The sequence below is a fragment of the Carettochelys insculpta genome, chromosome 5 (genome assembly GCF_033958435.1).
Source record: "Carettochelys insculpta isolate YL-2023 chromosome 5, ASM3395843v1, whole genome shotgun sequence".
Taxonomy (NCBI): Eukaryota; Metazoa; Chordata; order Testudines; family Carettochelyidae; genus Carettochelys; species Carettochelys insculpta.
Genome location: NC_134141.1, coordinates 21,360,851 through 21,378,073, shown reverse-complemented (window position 1 = coordinate 21,378,073; position 17,223 = coordinate 21,360,851). Strand labels below are relative to the sequence as shown.

At 44.9% G+C, this 17,223-nt stretch overlaps 1 protein-coding gene across 4 annotated transcripts in view; it reads left to right on the top strand.

Annotated features, from left to right (window-relative positions):
- Nucleotides 1-17,223, top strand: part of VPS13A (vacuolar protein sorting 13 homolog A) — a 218,539-nt gene that overhangs the window by 81,501 nt on the left and 119,815 nt on the right. For all 4 annotated transcript variants that reach the window (XM_074994740.1, XM_074994741.1, XM_074994739.1 and 1 more), the window contains 6 exons: nt 5,215-5,522; nt 5,926-6,073; nt 7,130-7,280; nt 8,147-8,271; nt 10,620-10,789; nt 11,891-12,111. In XM_074994740.1, the coding sequence (XP_074850841.1) occupies nt 5,215-5,522; nt 5,926-6,073; nt 7,130-7,280; nt 8,147-8,271; nt 10,620-10,789; nt 11,891-12,111 (1,123 nt within the window). The remainder of the gene's footprint in view (nt 1-5,214; nt 5,523-5,925; nt 6,074-7,129; nt 7,281-8,146; nt 8,272-10,619; nt 10,790-11,890; nt 12,112-17,223) is intronic.

The following is a 17,223-nucleotide window of genomic DNA, read 5'->3' as shown; positions in this document are numbered from 1 at the left end:
TTCCACTAGGGCGGTGGCAGCATCAACAGTCTTTTTTCAAGGGCGTTGCGCTAAAAGACATTTGCAGAGTGGCGACCTGGTCATCCTGTGACACCTTCGCCAAACATTACGCCCTTCACAGGGTATTCCAAGAGGATACCCGTCTCTTGGCAGCGGTCCTCTCGGGGACAAGCTGCACATAATCCGATTACCCACCTCCTATCTTGGGTTACTGCTGGGTAGTCACCTAATGTGGAGCACCCACGGGGACACTCGAAGAAGAAAGAAAGGTTACTCACCGTAGTAACGGTGGTTCTTCGAGATGTGTCCCCGTGGGTGCTCCACTACCCGCCCATCCTCCCCGCTCCGGATCTCTGTTTAGTGTTTTGCAGGAGCATCCGAGGCGGTTGGTCAAGGAACTGGCGGGGACCGGATCGCGCACATGGCCGGGAGCGCGCGGGGGAGCGGCGCGCACCGGCGCATGCGCGGTCCGGCAGAAACTGCTTGGAAGATCCGATCTGCGGCACCGGGCGAGCCCGACACCTAATGTGGAGCACCCACGGGGACACATCTCGAAGAACCACCGTTACTACGGTGAGTAACCTTTCTTTCCCCTTGCTTCTCCGCATGTCGGATCGTCCACCGCTTCCCCTTCCGGTATCGCCGGACCTGCTCACGCAGGCCCAGGGGTCCATAGTGCACCCCCGAGGCCTGCGCCTACAAGCATGGTTAATCCATGGCTCAGCTCCCTAGAAAGTACATGTACGGAGGGAGTGCAACAAGTCCTGGAAAGTAGCCGAAGGATCTCCACCAGGAAGACCTACAAACAGAAATGGACTCGATTCACTGCATGGTGTTCCACCAAGCAGTTAGATCCCCTTGAAGTGCCTATGCCTGTCATACTAGAATACTTACTGGACCTCAAGAGAGGCGGGCTCTCCCTCTTATCGTTGAAGGTCCATCTCTCTGCTATATCGGCTTTTCGGCATGAAGAGGAAGGGCCCACGGTGTTTGCCCATCCTATTGTTACCAGGTTCCTGAAGGGGCTGGTAAACCTGTACCCCCCTCGGAAACCGCTTCCACCATCGTGGAGCTTGGACCTGGTGCTCAGCGCGCTAACAGGACCACCCTTTGAACCCTTAGCCACGGTTTCCCTCAGGCTACGTCTACACGTGCACCCAACTTCGAAATAGCTTATTTCGATGTTGCGACATCGAAATAGGCTATTTCGATGAATAACGTCTACATGTCCTCCAGGGCTGGCAACGTCGATGTTCAACTTCGACGTTGCTCAGCCCAACATCGAAATAGGCACAGCGAGGGAACGTCTACACGCCAAAGTAGCACACATCGAAATAAGGGAGCCAGGCACAGCTGCAGACAGGGTCACGGGGCGGACTCAACAGCAAGTCGCTCCCTTAAAGGGCCCCTCCCAGACACACTTTCATTAAACAGTGCAAGATACACAGAGCCAACAAGTAGTTGCAGACCCTGTATATGCAGCACGGACCCCCAGCTGCAGCAGCAGCAGCCAGAAGCCCTGGGCTAAGGGCTGCTGCCCACGGTGACCACAGAGCCCCGCAAGGGCTGGAGAGAGAGTATCTCTCAACCCCCCAGCTGATGGCCGCCATGGAGGACCCCGCTATTTCGATGTTGCGGGACGCGGATCGTCTACACGTCCCTACTTCGATGTTGAACGTCGAAGTAGGGCGCTATTCCCATCCCCTCATGGGGTTAGCGACTTCGACGTCTCGCCGCCTAACGTCGATTTCAACTTCGAAATAGCGCCCAACACGTGTAGACGTGACGGGCGCTATTTCGAAGTTACTGCCGCTACTTCGAAGTAGCGTGCACGTGTAGACGCAGCTTCAGTCTCCTTACGATAAAGACAACCTTCCTTCTTGCAATCACGTCAGCTCGCAGGGTCAGTGAGCTTGCAGCAGTTATGGCAACGCCGCCCTGCACGGTATTCTCAGAGGAGGCGGTAACCTTACGGCTGCACCCAGCCTTCGTTCTGAAAGTTTCTTCAGAGTTCCATCTTAACAAACCTGTAGTTTTACCCTCGTGTTACCCGAAGCCTCATAGCTCCAACAAGGAGGCACACCTGCACCTCCTGGATGTGAGGAGGGCGTTGGCCTTCTACGTAGACAGAACTAAGTCCTTCTGGAAAACGGACAGACTCTTAGTCTCTCTCGCTCCCAGATCAAAAGGAGAGGGTCTCTCTTCACAGAGAATCTCAAAGCACATTGTGTCCTGCATAAAGATGTGCTACGAACTTCGAAAGACTCCTTTACTGGCCCTGCCTACGGCTCATTCCACCCGGGCCGTGGCGGCATCAACAGCCTTTTTCGAGGGCATCACACTAAAAGACATTTGCAGAGCGGCAACCTGGTCATCCTATGACACCTTCGCCAAGCATTATGCCCTGCCTCGGGTATTCCAAGAGGATACCTGCCTCTCGACAGCGGTCCTTTCGGGGGCAAGCTGCACATAACCCGATTACCCACCTCCTTTCTTGGGTTACTGCTGGGTAGTCACCTATCGTGGAGCACCCACAGGGACACTCGAGGAAGAAAGAGAAGTTACTCATCGTAGTAACGATGGTTCTTCGAGATGTGTCCCCGTGGGTGCTCCACTGCCCGCCCATCCTCCCCGCTTCGGATCTCTGTTTAGTGTTTTTCAGGAGCATCCGAGGCGGTTGGTCAAGGAACTGGCAGGGACTGGATCACGCACGTGACCGGGAGCACGCAGGGGAGCGGTGCGTGCCGGCGCGTGCGCGGTCTGGCAGAAACTGCTGGAAAGATCCGATTTGCGGCGCCGGGGCGAGTCCGACACCTATTGTGGAGCACCCATGGGGACACATCTCGAAGAACCGTCGTTACTACGGTGAGTAACTTCTCTTTCAGTTTTTGACCTTCTTGGGCTATCTAGAAGTAGCTGGTTTCTGGGTATTCACCTGCCCCTGTCAATCTGTTTTTTTACTTCTCCCAGAGGGTGTTTGTTTTATAAATGTCAGGGAGAGATCTTGAAGTTTTTGGTTTCTGTCAGTAGGACAGGAGCAGATGTGGTTGCATCTAAGGGCTTGACTGTAAATGATGGATCATGTGATGTGTCCTAGATGAAAGCTGGACGCATGTAGGTAAATGTAGCATTCAGTGGGTTTCCAGTAGAGAGTGGTATTGATTTGGCCATCAATGATTTGTACTGCGGTGTCTAGGAAATGGGTGTCGTGGAATGTTCAAGGCTGAGATTGGTGGTGGGGTGCAGGTTGTTCAAATCTCTGTGGATTTCAAGGGTCTCTTTACTGTGTGTTCAAATTATAAAGATATCATTGATGTAGCATAAATCAAGGACAGGTATTAGGGGACAAGAGCTGAGGAAACATTGTTCTATGTCAGCCATAAAAATGTGGGGCCATGTGGGTGCCCACAGCAGCGCAGCTGATCTGGAATTATAAATTGTCCCCAAATCATAAATAGTTGTGGGTGAGAACAGAGTTACATAGGTCAGCCACCAGATTTGCCATGGTAACATCTGGGATATTGTTCCCAAATGCTTGTTGTCCATCTTCATGTGGAATATTGGTGTAGAGAGATGCTACATCCATGGTGGCAAGGATAGTATTAGCAGGAAGTTTTCAGGTGTTTTGTAATTTCCTCAAGAAGTCAGTGGTATCTCAGAGATAGCTAGACATGCTGTCAGCATAGGATTTGGGAGGGAGTTTACTTAGTCTGGTAGTAAGGGTGCCAGAACCTGAAATGATAGGGCATCCGGGGTTTCCAGGTTTATGAATTTTGGGAAGCAAATGGAATAATCCAGGATGGGGCTCAGAAAGCGTGTTTGTGTGAATTTTGTCCTGAGTAGAGGCAGGGAGTTCGTTAAGAAGATTTTTTTAGTATTCCGCAGTGGGATCAGAGGAAAGAGGTGTGTAAAATGTGGAGTGGGAGAGTTGTCTAGCCTATCTCCTGTTCATAGTCCGACTTATTCATGATGACTACATTACCTCCTTTCTCAGCTGTCTTGATTATAACATCAGAGCTATTTTGAGACTATGTACACCATAGCATTCAGAATGGCTGAGATTGCGTGTCGTTGGTTGCTTGTGCACAATGTCAGTCTGTGCACAGTTGTAGAAACATTGATTATAGAAATCCAGATTGACACTACAACAGTCAGGGGAGTCTGCATAGAATTCTTGTTTTGATTCTAGGTGGGGGGGAGATCTAGTGGGTCAGCTTGATGTTCATTGGTGTATTAGAAGTATACCCTTAAACGGAGATGGTGAAAGAAGGCTTCGAGGTCACCACAAAAGGAGGTAGGTTGAAAGAAAGACTTTAATAATACAAGACAAAAAAAGCTGTAGTGTACACTTCTCCCTACAGAAAAGAAAGGACAGTAAATGGTCTAAACTACTTTATACCACAGGATACTACAACTGCGACAACCTCACTTCACTGGATAATATTGTTACCCTTCCAGCTACAGATTTAGCCCAGCAAAAGCGTCTGTCTTATCCTGGTGACTTTCTTTCCAGCAGCACATTTTACAGACCTTCCCCCTTTCCCCCCAGCTGATTTGTCAGTTTTCATTTAATTTTTTTTCTTTTCTACCTCTGTTATATATTTTGTTGTGCCAGTTCATTTTCAGCGCTATTTCCAGATCTGAAGGAAGTGGTGGGTCTGCCCCACGAAAGTTCATCATCTAATAAATTATTTTGTTAGCCTTTAAGGTGCAACATGGCTGCTTTTTTATTTTATAAATACACAGGTATTATTCTTCATCATTCTACACTTTGCATGTGATATATGGCCAGATTTAAAGTCTCAAACACTGTTTGCTGTCATGTCACATTGGGGTTTTTGTATATAAAATATATATAATAATAAATGTATAAATATAAAGAATGATGCCTTTTTCAGAAATTTTGCCAAAGCTAACCATTATTCACCAACTTGGAATAGATTACATGTAATACCTTCTAGCACCATGCTGAGTTTTTTTAAATTAGGATTGCGTCTTTAATACACAGCATAGAAATAATTATAAACATATATTTAATTTCCACTGGAATTTTTGTATAAAATAATTTCTGTAGGCAAATTATGAGGGTATAGCAGTGCCAGCTAGAAAGAAACATAACATTTGTCATGGAATTTTATAGGTTAAATGTTATTAAAAGTAGTATTACCATGATTAATAGTATCAAATGTAATGATGATTTCTAATTATTTCTAGGCTTTTATAAATAACTTCCAAGCTGCTAAGGAAGCTATTACTGAGGCAACAGTTCAAGCAGCAGAGAAAGCAGCTACAGGCGTGAAAGAATTGGCACAAAGGAGTTCCCGAATGGCACTTGATATCAATATTAAAGCACCTGTAATTATAGTGCCACAGTCAGCACACTCTGCTAATGTCTTAGTTGCTGATTTTGGTCTCATTACCATAAATAATCAGTTCAGTATTGTTAAAACAAAGGCACGATGCAGCCTTCCACCTGTTGTTGACTCCATGACAGTGAAGCTGAGCGAACTAAAACTGTACAGGTAAACTAATACATATGTGTAGGGCTTTTAAAAAGTCACTTCTGAAACACATCATATTGACAATTCTGTGACCTGAACTGCTTTTATCTAAAGACCAGGTTCATGCATATCACTTGAATAACACCATTAATGTACCTAACATTCTATGTATAAATCACAACAGAAATGTTTGTGAGAAAATTAGGGTTGTTTAAGGAAAGTATCGACCTACACAAACCTTTTGGTAGAAGGAAATACCAATTAGCATACCCTTGTTTAGCATACCTTAATCCTTATACGTTATTCCTCACTGTGTAGATACTATTCAAAAGGATAAGACAAATGCAAAAATGTTTCATAGTTCTGTTCAGAATATTAAGTGAAGAACACTGAGTTATGAATATCACCTTATTTCTATCCACAGAACACATTTTGAGAGAGATTCATTACAAAGTGAAATACAGCTGTTGCAGCCATTAAATTTGGAAGTTACTGTTGAACGGAATTTAGCTGCTGCCTGGTTTAGCGAAGCACCTGATATTAAAATACTTGGACGACTTAAGTCTATGAATGTAAGTATCCTGTACTTGAAAAATATTTGAAAAATATTTGTGGGAAGCTGAGAAATTTGCGTGCACAAATGCAAAACTGCTTGACTTTATTATTTGATATGGCAAGGTATAGATGGAGTGGATTTCCACTGGTAGGGGCTGGAAGAGGAAGAGGTCGTGATAAATAGGAGCTTGCAATGGCTTTTTCAAGCACTGTCTTAGGACAGTATGAAATACAAGCAGGCATTGTCTACTTTTATTATTGTTATTATTATTATTATTATATCACTCAGTCTTTCAATATACTTAATTTTCCTTTCTGTTGGGTATTTTGTACGCCCTTTCTGGTATGGTCTGAAACAAATTCGTGCATTCTTTTCCAAGCCTATTTATGGGGTTCAGCGTATGTTAATTAAAAATCATGATTCAACAAATTTGTTTTTTTCTACAATGTACTCTCATTAAAAATATATAGGCAATGTTTGTTTTGTGTGCAAGCATCAGATTGCCAGGCTAAGAAACAAGACTAATGACCTGTATTGGAAAGTATTATGTGACTAGCCCCCTGTGACAACTTTCAAAAAATGTAGCTCAGACTCTACATGTATCTGCTAACAGCCTTGGTGCTCATGTATACCAACATATAGCAAATAGTTCATGCTCAGGTTAATTAAAAGTTTGCATACGTGAACTGTGTAATTTGTGAACCATTGCTGGTATGAATACACAGGCTGAATTCTAACCAAAGCTGATTTTAAGCACATAGGAGGATTGATACAAATGTTTTTCTTGGTCTTAGTCTTTTGAGCAAACACTCAGTTAAGCCAATTTATGTTATTGGAATATAACAGCATACAATCATTATCAACTGATGGATAAATCTACCATGTTAATAAACATTTTCCTTTTAAGAACAAATTTTGGAAAAGAGAATGTTTGTTTGAGCAATGGATTCTAAGAAGTAAGAAAATTTGTCTTTTAGATGCCAAGTGGTTTCTTTTTAAGTCCATTATGTTGATATATTCAGAGTAAAATAAGTTTTTCCAACATTAGCCTTTTTCCCCCCCTCCCCCACAGCTCATTCTCAGTCAGGAAGATTTAACCACTATATTGAGGACTCTGAATGAAAATTTAGGTGACAGTCCTGGTGCTTCTTCTGCTTTACCAGAATCGAAAGATACGAATAGCAACGGCAGTGATACCCTCAGTACTTCCCAGCATTCTGCGGGTATGTTCTTTAAACTGAAGCAACAATCCAGAAGCATTATATAGTACTATATTGGATTTACAAGGAAGTTTCCTGCAATGACCTTTAAATGTTGTGTTTACATACCTTGGCCTTGCTTAAAGTTTTTTTTATCTCTATAAAAATGAATTAAAGTGAATGTAGGGTTTGAAAAGCAACAAATAACCTGCTGTAGTAGATCTTTTAATATCACAATATTTTATTATAAATGATATACAATGTCTAGTTTTATTGACAATTTAAACACCTGCTTAAGACATTACCAACCCTAACTGAAATATTATTTAATGTTTATGGAAAGTATTTTGCTTTTTCGTATCAGTTGTTTACTTCTATATATGATCACCTTTACTTTCTATTGCTAGATTAAAACTGTTTATCCCATCAGAATCACAGTATCAACGGAAATCTTTTTTATTACCACCAGAGCTCCTATAAGGCTTACGCAATACACGTATGGACAAGTAACAAAAGGCACTGTTCAGAAGACCATACAGTACATATAAGCAGGACGTACAAACACACTCAGTAAAATAACATGCCTTGTTAATTACACCTATCAAAATTTATATAATATAAACCTCCTGTGCATGAGCACATAACCTGAAATAGTGTTAACGAGAATTAAGTCTGTGTGTTTTTCCTTGTGGAATTCTGATAGAATGATTTTATGTAATTTTCAGTTTAAAATAATGCTTTGCTATTCAGAAGAATGGATTTGGTGAAGTCTGATTATCTTGGGGTGAAGTGGGGAAGATGTAATCATATAAAGACAGCTATGCAATAAGGAGTGCATAATCTGTTTTGCTGTAAGTTTTAATATTAAAAGTTTCCTTCATTTTTAAAAGGAAAAACTATGGTAACAACTGCTGTTGTGGAATTGCATTCATCAGTTAAAGTTAAAACAACACTAAAACTGGACTTCCAGTTCGACTCTCTCACTTTGGTATTGTACAGTCCAGATTCTAAACAGGTAAATAAAACTTAATGTTATCAGAGAAAACAGATCTGTATTGTTACTGCAAATGCTGGTATCTCAGAACAGGAAAATGTTTTAATTAGAGGATATTACACAGGAATAGCTCAAGGACAGTAGTTACTTACTGTAGTCACAGATTTATAATAAGTGCTTTGAGATTAACCAACTCACTACGTCGCATCACAATAAGGAAGCTCTTTCTCTCCAAAGTTTATTATGTAATTTGTTTCACATTTTTGAGGAAATTTGACTTGGAGAAAATAAAGTATGAAATTACAGACAGATTTGCTTTGTTTTTGATGAAATTGTGGAGGTGGGTTGAAAATTATGGTTGTAATATTCAGTTAGCATAAGTCTTACTGTGAGTTCAAAATCATCATGTTTATCTGCTAATCTCTGCTTAAAAGGTTGTTTAATGGGGTATGTTTTCCTTTGTGCATCTGCTTACATTTTACCATGAATTTAAATCTTGATAACTTAACCAGTTTTGTCTTCAACCTTTTAGAACATAGTCATATGCCCTTAACAGCAACAGGGAAATGTACTTAGGATATCATCCTTCCGGTCTTCAAGACACACAAGTTCAGTGAGGAGCGGCACCTCCACGTGTTAGACATTCAGAGAGCACTTGCCTTTTTACCTTGAGTGAACAGAACCCTTTTGTAAATCGTCCCAACTGTTCATGGCTTATGCTGAGTGTATCAAGGTCTTTCCGATGTCCTTTCAGAGGATTTTTAAGTGGATCACCTCTTGTATCTAGATGTGCCATGACTTATCGGGGTTCAGTGCTCCTCCCCCCCCTTCCCCTCCCCAAGTGCAGGCTCATACTATCCCATGGTACAGGCTTCTTCATTGGCATTCCTGGCCCACATTCAAGATATAGAATCATAGAGGAGGAAGAGACCTTAAGAGTCAAAGCCCCCACTAAAAGCAGGAGCCATCCCAGCCAGGGCTATGTCTAGCTTTGACTTAAAACCTGTAGACATGGAGATTCCATTCCCAACGAATCTATTTCAGTGCTTCACCAGCCTCCTAGTGAAATAGTATTTTCTGATATCCAGCTTAGACCTCCCACACTGCAACTTGAAATCATTGCTCCTCATTCTGTCATCTGCAAGGCTGCAACATGATCTTCTGTATATATGTTCGCAATCCATTATGCCATCATGCAGAAAGCTGGAGATGTTGCTGCATTTTGCAGAGCTGTTTTGCTTTCAGCATGTCCTTAAACTCCTACTCAGCTCCTCAGATACTGCTTGGAGTCACCGACGTTGAAAGCACACAAGCAAGAACTCAGAGAAGAAAAGACAGCTGTTTCTGTAACTGATGTTCTTGGAGATGAATGGAAATGAGCAACATATCTCAATCAGCAGTTACGGAAACAAATAACTGTCTTTTCTGGTGTGTCAGCAGCTTCTTGTGGGCAAAAGGTGAAACTGCTGCACTTCTTGGCTGTGTCTACACGTGCACGCTACTTCGAAGTAGCGGCACTAACTTCGAAATAGCACCCGTCGCGGCTACACGCGTCGGGCGCTATTTCGAAGTTAACTTCGACATTAGGCGGCGAGACGTCGAAGTCGCAAACCTCATGAGGGGATCGGAATAGCGCTCTACTTCGACGTTCAACGTCGAAGTAGGGACCGTGTAGACGATCCGCGTCCCGCAACGTCGAAATTGTGGGGTCCTCCATGGCAGCCATCAGCTGGGGGGTTGAGAGACGCTGTCTCTCCAGCCCGTGCGGGGCTCTGTGGTCACCGTGTGCAGCAGCCTTTAGCCCAGGGCTTCTGGCTGCTGCTGCTGCAGCGGGGGATTCATGCTGCATGCACAGGGTCTGCAACTCGTCGGCTCTGTGGATCTTGTGCTGTTTAGTGCAAGTGTGTCTGGGAGGGGCCCTTTAAGGGAGCGGCTGGCTGTTGAGTCCGCCGTGTGACCCTGTCTGCAGCTGTGCCTGGCACCCTTATTTCGATGTGTGCTACTGTGGCGTGTAGACGTTCCCTCGCTGCGCCTATTTCGATGTGGTGCTGCGCAACGTCGATGTTGAACATCGACGTTGCCAGCCCTGGAGGACGTGTAGACGTTATTCATCGAAATAGCCTATTTCGATGTCGCCACATTGAAATAGGCTACTTCGATGTAGGCTTCACGTGTAGACGTAGCCCTTGTCCAGAATGTGTTTTCTGTGGAACGAATCAAATTAATGTGGGACTGATGTACAGAATTCCCCAGGAAGAAATTAAAAACGTAGCTAGTTAGACTGAGTCAAACCATGATTCAAGCAAGCATAGTAGTTGTGGAAAAAAATCTAACAAGTGCTTTCTTTTTTTGTTTCTTTCTTAAAACAGGTTCCTGCTTTGAATCAAAGAGATGATCTTTGGAAACTTGCGGAGTTTAAATTGGTCTTGATATCAGCTGCTGTCAAAATGTTGTCAGATGGTTCAATGAATGCTTCAGTCAAGTTAAAAAATTGCACATTAGATGATAAACGACAGACAGTCCAGACAACAACTCCAAGGTGTTAATTTTGCATAAAAGATTAAATTGTTGATTAGTCCTAAGGCTGCTAACACCACCTATAGGTTGCTGTTTGTTAAATTGTGTCTTATAAACACAGTTTGAAACTTAGCCAAAATGTGTTTGTGTGCATGCTACTTGTTCTTTCTTACAGCTGTTACCTGGTGCCGATCCCCATGGGAATAAGGGGACTGAATATGCATTTCAGCGCTTCATTAGTAAACTTCGAAATGGCCATTTGCATGGCCATTTCGAAGTTTGGGGCACGTGTAGACACAGGCATCGAGTGCTATATTAACAAATTCATAAAGCCTCTGTTTTGGAATTAAGGCTGTTGTAGTGGCTATCAAGGAGATCTGTATTCTTTGGCCTCTTGCAACAAGGAGACTGATTTTTCATGTTTTATCTCTGTAACTTTCGTCTGTCTTTTGAACAGTTAAGTGATGTCCTATCAGAAAGCTGCAAATGGCACGTGGTGCTCATTGTTGCGTTTCAGTTAAAAATTTATATCCGTTTGGATATAAGTAGAAAGTTGAAAGTTATATTGGCAGGTTTTCTAATTTTTTTTTTTTAAAGTGGGATTTTTGTAAGGAATTTCTCTTAATGTCCTCCTCTAGCTGAAATGAGAACACCTTAGTATGAAAACAAAAAAGCAGTAAAGTAGCACTTTAAAGACTAACAAAATAATTTATTAGGTGAGCTTTCGTGGGACAGGCCCACTTTTTCAGACCATAGCCATACCAGAACAGACTCAATATTTAAGGCACAGAGAACTGAAAATAGTAGTCAAGGTTGACAAATCAGAAAAAAAGAGATCAAGGTGAGCAAATCTGAAAATAGAGGGGCACCGGGGAGTCAAGAATTAGATTAAGCCAAGTATTCAAAAGAGCCCTAATATACCAGAAGATTTGCATCCCGGTTCAAACCGCATGTTAACGTGTTGAAATGTGTCTTTAAAGTGCTACATCACTGCTTTTTTGTTTTGAGAGTATATAGACTAGCATGGCTTTCTCTCTGTTACCTTAGTATGAGAATGAGTTGTTTATATGGGAGGCCTGGTCTCCTTTTGAAAGTGTCTTATTTTACACTGCTTGTTTTTCAGAATGGTGGAAATGAAACATGGATTTGAAAAGAAGGTTATGGTGGATATAAGCTACAAGCAGGGGAGAGATGGCACTTGCCTGGATACAATTGTTCAAGAGCTGTATCTCTGTGCGAGTATGGAATTTCTGCTTACCGTTGCAGATATATTCTTAAAGGCTAGTGCAGAAAGTGCTGCTGCACAAAGGAATATCAAGAAGACTTTAACTGTGAAGGAGCAAGGTTGGTAACTGAATGTCGATTATTAAACTATAGGTCAGGACTCCATATTAATGGGGTTGCCAGGACAAATAATATTATTGTTGGGTCCCATGGCTGAAGCCCAGACTCCACCCCTACCTGCCGCAGTAGGGCTTGGGATTTGTCCCCTCTGCCTCCAGGGTCATGCAGTTTTCTTTCAGAATGTGGTCACTGTGCATGAGAAACCTTGGAATAGGAACTGTAATGCTAACTTTAGGCTGCTTCCTGGTTTGGCTCTCATTATTCAGTGTGTCAAACAACCAGTCAGTCTTAGCATTCAATACCAGTCTTTTTACCCGTTTTCCATAGCTGAGTATTCTCTTGTGCTTGACTACTAGACACGTGAGATCTCAACTCTTTCTCTTGGCAGTCCCTTGATAATGAGTAGGACGTCTTCATGTCACCCTCCTATTTGTGAATCTGTTGATGGCTGATCACCCCAATTCTGGAGCCGCATATCTTATCAAAAAAGGGGCAGGTGTTGATAGCTGTTGGAGGACCATGGAGCAGTTTTGATGTTCTTTCCTTCTCTGCCTCTCCTCGCCTGCAGTGTGACAGCACTTCTGGAATTGTGATTGCTGTTCTCCACTGTGGACAATCTTGGGCAAGTGTTAACACCGATGCTGCACTTTTTCATGTGTGCCTTCAGCATGTCCTTATATCACTTCCGCTGGCCCCCAAAGCTCCTCTGTCCTTTCTTCAACTTGGAGAACAGAGTCTGTTTTGGGAGACATTGATTGGACATTCAAACCACGTGACTAGTCCAGTGAAGTTGTTGATGAATGATGACCTCAACGTTGGTTACATTCAACTCTTCCAGGATGCTAGTGTTCATGTGCCTCTCCTCCTGAGGGAGATTTAGGATTCTCCTGAGGCAGCATTGATGATCTTGTTCAAGTGCCTTCAAATGATGTTTGTATGTTGTGCAGGTTTAAAAATGCATACTGTAACATTGGAACAACCACTGAATGGTAGACAAGGACCTTTGTGTTGGGCTAGAAGACAAGGTTCTTGAAGATGCTTTGTCTCAAGCGGGCAAAAGCAGAATTTGAATGGCTCAGATGGTGCTGAATTCTGCATCAGTGTAAACTTTAGCAGAACAATGACTTCCAAAGTATGGGAAGCATTCCACATTTTCCAGCAGCTCTCCATTGACTTCAGTAGAAGGTACATAAGATTGTCCCACTGGCAAGGGTTGGTGGAGCATCTTGTTCTTTTTGACATCCAGTGTGAGGCAGATCTTAGCAATGAATGTTAGAATGACTGTTACTTCAACTCGCCACCTCCTCCCCATTTTTTCCTTACCTTTTCAGAAGTATTTAGAGGATTTGATTAGACAGTCCCTGAACACGGCTTGTTCCAGTTGATTCCTGTTGATCAGCCACGGCTGACTGGATATCTAGGTTTACAATCACAAGGGAAAATCAGTGACTAAACAAAAACTGCACTTTGTATCCTGGAACGTATGCGTACTTTTTGATTGCCATGATTGCAGGATAGCAATCATTGGTAGAGAACTTGCATGTTATAACATTGATTTTGCAGGCTCAAGCAAAACATGAATTTCTGGTACCAGCCAGTTCACAGAGTTGGAAGAAGCTATTCATATTACTGTGTGGACTATCCTGAGGCTCATCCAATCCAAGGAGTAGTCTGTTTTGCCATCAGGACACCACAAGTGTCCAGCTGGAATCCCAGCCATGTGCCCTCAGTCCTCACCACATGACCCCCAAGCATATCAGACTGAGGCAGGAACAATGCCTTGTACTTGTTAGGGCATATGCACCCAGTTTGCCCACTGCAGATGATGAAAGGAGGTTTCCTACGCTAGTCTGAATTTAGTGATCTGTTCAGTACATTTTAAATTCAAGCTAACATACTCTGCAATTTCAGTGCTAGAGTTGGTCAGGACTGCATTGCATGGCCAAAGGTGCTTGGATCTCATGGTATTGGAAGTGAGAACTCAAATGGCACCCTTTTTCTTCAAACTTGTGCGCAGCATGAGATTGCTGTTGCAAGCACCTTCTTCCAACAGGCAGACAAATACAAAGCAACTTGGATGCAGCCTTGGTCTAAGATTTGTCATATGATTGACCACTTCATCACAAAACAAAGATTTTCAGATGTTGACTTGTGCAGTGCATGATGCTAGTTCCTTGCCGGACTACTACATGGTATGCAGTGTTGTCTCCTTTAATCTTTGTCCACCAAAACTTCTTCATACTGCTGAATGCCAGAACAAGATGGATGTAGGTAAACTTGAAATACCCAAGACACAAGCGTTGTTTCAGCTCAGACTTGACTCTTCCTTAATCATCAGCAATGAAGGTCCAGAGCAAGCTACCCACTATTGAGGATGATTGGATTAGCATCAAACAACCAACCTACAGAATGGCTGCGTAAAGTTTTTAGTTTCAAAAAATGCAAGCACGGGGATTGGCTTGACAATGACAGAGATGCCCAAGCTGCTCTTGATAAGATGCATGGGGCACACCTGGCCTGGATCAACGATAGAGAAAGCCTTAAATAAATCAGCAAATATTTGAGCTTAGCAGGAGGCACAAGTCAAATTATGGCAAATTAAAAAGGACTGATGGAAATATAAATCCATTAAACTTCAAGATGTAGCCAATAACATGATTTTAAAGCATTCTGTGGTTGGCTGAAGACAGTTTATAGGCAACACATTGCTGGCTCAACACCTGTGCACTCACTCTGATCACAGATAGTGCTAAAATCCCTGACCGCTGGGTTGAACATTTTCACAAAATATTAAACCAGACCTGAACTTTTGACAGCATTGTTCTTGAGGAGATTCTTCAGTGGGCTAAGTATCAGAGAAGTAGCCGTGTTAGTCTGTATCTTCAAAAACAACGAGAAGTCCTGTAAGCTTCATGCATGACTCATGCATCCGATGAAGCGGGTCTTTGCCCACAAAAGCTTATTTATGCTCCAAAATATCTGTTAGTCTATAAGGTGCCACAGGACTTCTTGTTGTTGATGGGCTAGTGATTCACAGCTGGTCATAACACCACTTCTTTATGAGTTACAAAAAGCTGTTAAACAGATGAAATCTGGAAAGGCACCTGAAATTAACAGAAATTTATAAAGCTGTTGGTGGCCAGCTGATGCAGCATCTCTTACCCATTTTTCTTCATTCAGGATAAGTAGCTAGTTGCTCCTAGAACAACTTCAGAGATTCCCTGATTGTACATTTATACAAGAGAAAAGGTGACCATGTATGCTGGGATGATCATCAAGGTAGCTTTCTGCTCTCTATGGCTACGTCTACACGTGCACGCTACATCGAAGCAGCTAATTTCGAAGTAGAGACATCGATGAATAGTGTCTACACGTCCTCCAGGGCCGGCATGTATGCTGGGATGATCATCAAGGTAGCTTTCTGCTCTCTATGGCTACGTCTACACGTGCACGCTACATCGAAGCAGCTAATTTCGAAGTAGAGACATCGATGAATAGCGTCTACACGTCCTCCAGGGCCGGCAATGTCGATGTTCAACTTCGACGTTGTGCAGCCCAACATCGAAATAGGCGCAGCGAGGGAACGTCTACACGCCAAAGTAGCACACATCGAAATAGGGATGCCAGGCACAGCTGCAGACAGGGTCACAGGGCGGACTAGCGCTACACGCCAAAGTAGTACACATCGAAATAGGGATGCCAGGCACAGCTGCAGACAGGATCACAGGGCGGACTAGCGCTTCCGGGGCAACAGCTAGCCGCTCCCTTAAAGGGCCCCTCCCAGACACACTCAGCCTGCACAGCACGCGGTCTGAGGAGCCATAGGCACACAGACCCCGGGCGCTGCAGTCACGGACCCCCAGCAGCAGCAGCAGCAGCAGCCAGAGGTCCACCCAGCCCTCCCGGCAGAAGCAGGGCTTGCCCTGCTCCGTGCCATGTGGGAGGCAGCTGAGCACCTCCTTGGTACACCGGAGGAGGAGATGCCCCCAGGGCAGCAGGGCTCAACCCCTAACCCTGCAGCACCCCCCCCCCCCCCGCCTCACACGCCAGCGGCTGTGGAGCTACCCCACCAGCACCGACTGGTGGGAGCGGCTGGTGCTTGGGGAGTGGGACGACCGCTGGCTCAGGAACTTCAGGATGAGCCGGCAGACATTTCTGCAGCTGTGCCAGTGGCTCACCCCCGGAATCAGGCACCAGGACACCGCCATGCGGCGTGCCCTCACAGTGCAGAAACGGGTCGGCATCGCTGTCTGGAAGCTGGCCACTCCCGACAGCTACTGATCCGTGGGGCAGCAGTTTGGTGTCGGCAAGGCCACCGTCGGGGCTGTCTTCATGGAGGTAAGAGAACCCACGGGGGGAGGGCAGGGCAGGGGAGGGGGGCCCGGGCAGGGGAGGAGAAAGGGAGGGGAGGGCAGGGCAGGGCCACGCACACCCTGCTCACCCCTCATTGGTGCTGTCCCATGTGCTTTCTCTGCAGGTTGTGCGTGCCATCAACGCCATGCTCCTGCACAGGCTCGTGAGGCTGGGGGACCCACATGCCACTATCGCGGCCTTTGCCACCCTGGGCTTCCCCAACTGCTTCGGGGCTCTGGATGGGACTCACATCCCCATCCGCGCCCCGCATCACAGTGGAGGACGCTACATGAATCGAAAGGGCTACCATTCTGTCGTCCTCCAGGCCTTGGTGGACAGCCGGGGACGTTTCCAGGACATTTACGTGGGCTGGCCTGGCAGCACCCACGATGCCCGGGTTTTCCGGAACTTGGGCCTGTGCCGCCGGCTGGAGGCGGGGACCTACATCCCCCAGTGGGAGATCCCTCTGGGGGACACCACCATGCCCTTCTGCGTCATCGCAGATGCGGCGTACCCCCTCCGGCCATGGCTCATGCACCCCTACACGGGCCATCTCTCCGCTAGCCAGGAGCGCTTCAACAAGCGCCTGAACCGTGCGCGCCAGTTGGTGGAGCACTCATTTGGCCGCCTGAAGGGACGCTGGAGATGTCTCCTGACCCGCCTGGATGCGGGCCCCAACAACATCCCCCAGATTGTGGGTGCCTGCTGCACCCTGCACAATTTGGTGGAGAGCAAGGGGGACACCTTTTTCCAGGGCTG